This window comes from Melanaphis sacchari, unplaced genomic scaffold, assembly GCF_002803265.2.
Source record: "Melanaphis sacchari strain LSU unplaced genomic scaffold, SCAv2.0 Contig2_pilon_pilon, whole genome shotgun sequence".
In the NCBI taxonomy this organism is placed as follows: Eukaryota; Metazoa; Arthropoda; class Insecta; order Hemiptera; family Aphididae; genus Melanaphis; species Melanaphis sacchari.
In genome coordinates this window covers 93,129-101,531 of record NW_020271173.1, presented here as the reverse complement: position 1 = coordinate 101,531, position 8,403 = coordinate 93,129, and the positions used below count along the sequence as shown (strand labels likewise).

General features: G+C 27.6%; 1 protein-coding gene across 2 annotated transcripts in view; it reads left to right on the top strand.

Annotated features, from left to right (window-relative positions):
* Positions 1-3,577: 3,577 nt before the first annotated feature.
* The window catches only part of LOC112596019, a 47,763-nt gene continuing 42,937 nt past the window's right edge, over positions 3,578-8,403 (top strand). For both annotated transcript variants that reach the window (XM_025341456.1, XM_025341458.1), the window contains exon 1: positions 3,578-3,815. In XM_025341456.1, coding sequence (XP_025197241.1) covers positions 3,814-3,815 — 2 coding nt within the window. In that variant the 5' untranslated portion in view covers positions 3,578-3,813. The remainder of the gene's footprint in view (positions 3,816-8,403) is intronic.

The following is an 8,403-nucleotide window of genomic DNA, read 5'->3' as shown; positions in this document are numbered from 1 at the left end:
ATAATTTTTTTATATTTTAATCGTTATATTTTTAATATGTAAATTTCAATTACTTTTGGTTTGTATTACTTCGAGTCACGGGGAAAGACATCATTGACTTACCTACTATCGTTTGTATGTCAAACTATATAGATAATTTTTAGTTTTTACTATTATCACATATAACTAATGCGGAATGTCTAATGGTAAAAACCTAAAATCTGTTGTATGTAGTAAAAAGTAAATTAGGTCGAGAAGCAAACAGCTTAGAATGGGTTTCCAAAAGTATTTTTTTTCGCCTGAAATGCTCTGAAGGGTTTATGCAATTAATCTGTGTGGATAAGTGTCAAAATTCGAAACGAAGTATTTGCTAAAAACAAATTTCAAAAATAGCTGTTATTTATCAATAGTAAGTTAATACCGATGTAGGTATCATAGACTTCAATTGTCTCTGTTATAGCTGATACAAATAGCTTAAAATGAATCATTATTATGTTACATTGAGGAGGAAAATTTTAAGTTCCAATGAATAATAAATTAAAACAAAATAATTAAAACCATTTTTTTTCGTTTAAATTTCTAATTTATTAAAAAGTGAAATTAAAATGTCTGTAAAAAAAAATTACGGATTTGAATTTTTAAGAATTATGTGTCTGTAGTAAGACCAACTTATGAGAAACTTGTATTAAACTTTTAAGCCTTATACTAGCATTGTATAATACAAATATTATGTATGCTTCATTCATACATTTTAATATGAAAGTGTGTTTGTGGTGTCATATTCGTCAGAAAATATAGCATAGTCACATAGAGATACTTTGTTTAACATATTATAGGTGTAATTATTTATTATGTTTCATAAAATAATTTTATACAGAAATATTATGAAACAGACAAACACATTTTTAAAGTATTTTATATTACATGTAAATGTTTTTTTTTATAAATACATAGCTCAAAAAGTTACATAAGCTTTTATTCTAAATGTTTATTTTGAAAATAGTTATAATAGTATATAACCAAAATTATACTAAATATTTCGACTTAATTATGACAGACGATTATAATATGATTTAATGCTTAGACAATCCATTCATAATATAATAGCAGCTAACTAGACTATAGTTTATAGTAATAAATTTATAACAATAGTACATCATGAAGTATACTCAGAGGTAGGTATGCTATAAACAATTTGGTGGTGCAATATGTCCGGTACCTATTCTAAACTATTCTCTTCTTTTTAATCCATTATAATCGGTGTTGGTTATTGACCAAAGAAGGCCAGAGACGCCAGGTATTTAGGTAATTACATCCGTTGTCATTATTTTAAAATTGACCAATTCCGACTATAGAAACTAAGTACCATAAAGTATGTAGTATTCAGTATATTAGAATTATTCATCTCAACGACCCAAAATTGAAACCCGGATCTTCAAATTCTCAGAATATTATTGTTAAAACTATTCCCACTACTCCAAATCAATTATTAAAATAGAGAACTATTACTTAAACGTACATAAATGTCGAGAGATAAGTACTTCATACCTAAAAAAATAAAAACCATAAAGCAATGTTAATAAATGTTTTCTCTTCAATCAAGTTTGCAGCCTATAATATACAGCATAAGTGTACTTAAACTTTAAAGTTATTAACATTTCTTATTGTAAAAATACATTTCAGTTGTAAATTGTATATTTTTTACGTTAAAAAAATATGCAATAATATGTATTTCTTTTACATACCTTTTTCTAAATTCTAATAAAATATTTTAATTGAATAATTTTTTGATAGTTTATGCACATGCATATAAGTACCTAGTATTTAATGAGCACAACATTTTAACAACTTTATCATGCTTTTGCTTTTAAACCGAGAATTTGAAATCCTAATACAATTTTTTTCTTATACTTATATGGTAAAATATGTTAGATTTAATGTTAATTTAAAATGTTTAACTATAAATAAAGTAATAATAGATCTTAATAAATTATAACATTTTCCAAGTAGGTATTTATTTGAATTTGGCTAATTTTGTATTTTAAAACTTTTATAACTTTTAATACTTCTTGATAAACAAAAATATAGAATATTACATTTTTATGCTAGAAATCATAGCATAATATACTAGATACAATTTAATTATACTTTCTGAATACTTGACAATTTGATGTTTGTGTTGTTGGTAATTAAAAATGTTTATTTAAATTTATTACCAATTCATGTAGCTATATTGATGAACTATTGTTTTTTAAATATGAAAATCATTTTTTTAATCGTTGACAAACATTTTTATTTGAAAATATTAAAAAAATGTTGATCATTCAATGCAAGCTTATATTCCCGAAATTTCTGTTTATCTTTAATAATAAATAAATTGAAATTTACACATAAAATACATTAACTATGACATTTTCATGCAAGTATTTTAATTTTATAATTTAAAAATAAATAGCACTAATGAAATTTTATTTACACATAGTTGTAATTATTGATATTAAAATTTATTCAACAAAACTATACAAAAACATAATAGTATTCATAAATTATATTTTGTATTTATTATAACAATAGTCAATAATGTATAGGTAGGTAGATACGACGAATTAAACATAGCGATTGAATTTTTATAAATACCTTTACTTGTACTTATATAAAACAAAATAATAATATGTTAATTTGTAATACGTAACTGATAATGCATCAATTTATATTATGCGGTATATGTTTATAATCTTTCTAACGGTAAATCTTTAAAAGTATCTATTAAAAACTAAAGTCAAATCATAAATTATAAAAATCGTTTTTTTATTTATCAGCTATAAGATATTTTAATTTATTAAATGCTAGTTAAATAAATAATATACAATTTTAGTTCATTATTATTTGTTTATACCAGTTTTGATAAACCATTTTTAATCCTATCAATACTCAATTGTTATCGGTTGTTTAATTTATGTACATAGTTCGAATCATTAATCTCGATATTATTATTTTTATTGATTATTAAACTATATTACAACTATTAACTGTTATTTTTATAATGAAATAATTAATCAAAATGTGTAATTTATCATTAATAGAAGCATATCAATTAAAATATTACAATTTTAAATATATCCATAACATTTACTAAAATTTTAAATTTATTGTTAACATACATATTAATGTATAACTGTTTTAGTTGGCGATTACGAATACTAATATATTTACTACGAATATATTTTGAAGTTTTTTAAATTAACCAATTTTTTGAGAGAACTGTACACGATTAATATCATAATGTAATATTATGTGAGTAGGTACTGAGTAGGTACAATTATTATTTTAATAATATTTAAAATATTTGCAAACATTATGATAAAAATTTTTTATTTTTTTACTTTTTCGTCATAAATATGATTTGTTTTGTACAAAACAACACTGTTTAAAAAAAAAATCATCGAAGATATTAGAAGTATAAAATATAAGACTGATGTTTTTCCTTAATTCTCAATTATATTTATCCGTCAGATGGCGCGAAGGTTGTTACCTCGACAACTATAATATTATGTATACTCATAGTGAGTGGCATGTGCGTCTGGAGCTGAGTCTTCCACACGCACCGGCGGTGTTCGTCTGTTACGATCGGTTGTGTCTGTGTCATTAATGTTTATGAACAATTTAAATACGGGGTATTTTAATACCGCTGATTAAGTGCTTTAATTTCAAATATTTATTTTTATACATACTTTTTAATAATACCATTGAAGTACAATACATTTTTAAAACAAATTGTGTAATGTGCTGATTATGAAACGAATGCCAAAAACTCAAGCTATAACTACTGCATAAATGTAAGTACCTTTATTTAAAATTAAATTGTAATATATTATCGATTGGCAAGCTCAACGTTTAAAGGTGCTATTAGAATAGTCATTTGACCGTGATTACGAATCGTGTTTTATAATAAGGTAACTTTAGAAACAAATTAAATAGAATCAATATAGTAAGTATAATTCAAGGAAATGCCAAGACACTAAGTTAAACACTATAAGTGAACCAATAAAGACTGTCCATTTAAAAGTTTTATAACTCAGTAACATAATACTTTACATTAAAGACGAATGTATTAATAGTAATTTTAATACAACTGCTTTTATATACCCGTACTTATTTATCATTATATCAACCAAATGTATATTATGTACTCTGTAAAGTGTAAGCATTGTGGCTTGTGAGACAAGTAAACCTGTTGATTCCTACTAAAACTATTAATTGTTATGGCACCTACATATTCTAATTAATTATAACTTATGTCTGTATATATTTTTCATTTTTACTGTAGACTTAATTGTTTCTTATTTTTATAACATTTTATAATCTGTATATATATATATACACGTGCATTAGTGCGAAACATTCATGCTTAATGTTGTTACACTTTCGAATTATACATTTATTTAACCATTTAAATTTGATTACATGAAAAAAATTAAATTTTAAGTATCCATTTTTAATAAAAAAAAAGAAAAATACATCATTTATGTGTGACGTAGAGTTATTTGAGTACTCATCCATGTAATCGTTTAGAGTAGCAAAAATAAAATTAAAATACTTAGGTAATCTTTCTACGACAAAGAAGCACTTACTACCGGACAACTAAATGTTTACATACAAAATTTAAAAAAAAAAGAAAAAATAAATACAAACGGTGATTTGGCTCTTTTTTTGTAAACCTATTTTGTACTTGTCAGTTGATCGATGATCAAATTTTTTTCGTTGATGTCTGTGGGCGAAATAATTCTCGGCGGTATCCTTTGTATTGCACGTATACATTCCAAACGATTAATGAATTCTGAATAATTACGTTCATTCATTTTGGAAAAACGGTTTGATGTCCATCATGAGAATTAATAAATTGGTTTTATCATACGAAATAAAAAAAAATGTCAATCTTAAAGGTGGTGGTACATAATATACTCGTTAAATAGACACCAATAATAATAATAATAATAATCTAGGTAATTAAAATAATACCAAAGTATCGAGATATCGTAGTGGTCATGTATATACAAGATAAACGCGTGGCGTTAAAATTGAGAAGAAAGACGGATGTACAAAAAAGAAAGATAAAACTGCGCTAGATGACGATATTTTTGTACAATATATGCCGAATAAATATCATGTACATGCGATTTCAAGAATGTTTAATGACGCTTCCGGTCTACGTTGCGTCATATACATACGCGTGTCTCGGCCAATTTGATATCATAACATAATTATTATTACTATGATTATCAATTTTGAAGATTTTTTTTTTCTGACAAGAGAGTATTACGTGAGTTGTAATGTTATCGCGGCACAGTAACATCTTTGAACTGCCGAGCTGGCTGGCTGCTGCGTGGTACCACTCGACGAACATATCGAATGTCTCCTGGACCGCGCATGTTCACGTACCTACCATATGTGTGTATTTGTGTGTGTGTGTGTGTACACCTTTTAACAGGTGGACAGGTGGACCCATAACGCGATGACCCGGTCCGGTGGAATTCGAATGTAGCAGGTTGGAAAATAAACCAAGATTTTATTCCAAACGCGCCACGCCCCCCTGAAGGGAAAAATATATGTATATAAATATAATAATAAAATAAAGAAAAAACCGCAAAACGACTTATACAGCCACGGCGGCGTTGTCGTCAACCTACGTAATATATATATATATGTGTGTGTATGTATTTACGATTATAACTCCAGCAGTTATCGTATCTTTGTTTCCCGTCGCATTATACCGCATTATAGTATCAAAGGGTGCAGTATGCCACCTTATGAAGTAGAAAAATGTAGACGATTAGTTATTTTTGAAAAATAAAACTTTAACGCCTGCAAAATGTTCTTCAAAATATACCATCCATGTGTTACGTATAAGTAGTAGTTTTATATAATGTATTTTACATAATATAATACATCCTATAGCAGAAGAATAAAGTTTTACGTATAAGTGTATAGATATTGAATATAAAATATAAATACACAATATGTATATAGTTGGATATTAATATAACATGTAATATGAGATTTAATAGTTTCGTAGTATCGTGAACCACTTTACACTTCATATAATAAGTAATTTATAATCATTAATACATATTTAATATTAGGTATATACTATTTGTGGTTTTTTTTCAAGTGCACTTTTGTTTTTATTTTAGTTGCTCTAGAACAATTAATTTTAAGTGCATACATAAATTTATGTAATAGATACTTTAAAAATTAAAATTTTATCTTGCATTTTTTATCTTTTTTTAAGTCATTTTTAGAGTATATTTATTTATTTTTCAATTTTCAATGTAAAATTAGATTATTACAAAATTATTTTAAGTTATTTTTATTAGGTTTAATGCAAATATGTAATACATAATTTAACATACATAAAATGATTAAACGAATATTCATATATTTTAAAGAAATAGTAAAATGATATTATTTACCAACAAAAACAAATGCCATTGAATTATTTTTAATATTATCGTCATAATTATTTAATCTCACAATCATTAGACTTTTTAAAATATTAAATCGATTTTTTGAAATAATTTAAAAATATAAAATATTTTAAAGTCATTTTTAAAATATTTTTGGTTATTTTTTAGAATAATTTTTGGTAGCTTTTATGGAAATTAAAATTTGGTTCTTCATATACAGATACCAAATTTTAAAAATCAATTGATGCTCAAGAAAAAAATATTTTTAAGTACTTAGAGTTGTTTACATCATTATAATTTATAAGCTAAAATTGTTTTGGCGAACTTTAGTTTTATTATTATAAGAAAAATAATATCAAGTTACATAAATGTTTAGTGGTATTTATTTTTCTATATACCTACATCAATAATATATTTTTGTTGTAATACACAAAGAAAATATTTTGATTTCAAAAATATATAAATGCAACAAGTGCGCTGTGCTGTGGTAACCAATTTTATGGGTGCTCAAGCCCTAGAACATCCGCGACTTTCTTGGGACCTACTGCCCATGATTCGTTATAACGTTTTATTTTAAAATAAATAACTATATTATATTGTACGAGATAAAAATATATTATCCATCGTCAATAACAGGGCAAAATAATGTGTGTAGAAAATAAAAGAATACAAAAAATTATAATAACGACAGCTGCACATTTGATAAAAAATTAAAAAAAAGGGAATGTGGGAATTCCCGTTTTTCCAAAAGTCAAATTCGTTATTTGTTTTTAGATAACTGCACATCTCCACTCATGAGGGAGGTATTAATTTATATTAGTACGACTGCGCAAGTATGTATACCTACCTACATTATAACATGTAAGCCACGAATCACGATCGGCACTGACGGCTGTACCTAACCTGTAACATCTCGCTGAGTATATATATATAATATCGTATTAAGCGTTTGCGGCGAGGTATAATCGCATGGATAACCGCATCGCGGTGGTGCAACCAGACTATGTATAGTTACAGTGCACATACCTTCAGTCAATAACGTGTACCTATAACACAATATATAATACAGTGTGTATACGTCGACGGATACGGTCGGTCAAAGATCGATCTCCGCGCGTACACCCCGCGCACTATAGATCACACGTCGACGTCGCCCAGCGCAAACACTATACCTAGGTATATGTGTAATAATAACGATGGTAACGACCGCGCGGTCATCATTAGTCCGACCGACCGACGACGACTGCACGAGAGACCGGCTTGACGGCGGTTGCCGACAACGAAAAGGACTGATTCCCATTATTATTCTACAATACGTCTTGTACAACCTACCCCTCGGTGGTGTCGAGCGTGATGTACGTGCATGTGTCTAAATTATAAACCCTCCCACAACCGCAACGAAACGGCTCAGCGGCGAGAAGATATTATTATCATTACGCTGGCCCTGGAACACGACGGTATAATAAAATATACCTATATAATATATTATATATTATATACATGAATAATAATATTGTCTATCGCGCGAGACGACTACTCTATACACGGTCGATACGGTTTTTTTACCCAGTTCATCGCTGCACGGTCCACCGACTCCTTTTTCTCTCCTGCTCCTTGTTTTTAACGTCATCGCCGTCTCGTGTACACCTACGTTTGTCACTTCCGGATCGATCAAAATCGGCTGCGACGCATTATACGTCGGATGTACCGTGGTAAATACGGCCGTTGTCGTTGGACAGACACTTATAATACAAATGTTATAACTTATAACATATAATTTTACACGACACGGGCAGAGAAAAATACATACGCCGAATTAATCTTCCTGTGTAATATAATATTACATCAATTGTCCGTACTACACAGATGAGGTGTACACGTTTCGTATTTCCGCCAAACGCACGCGGTTATTGTGGTACTTTACTACTGCAATGTGTGTAACGGAATTATAACTCAAAAA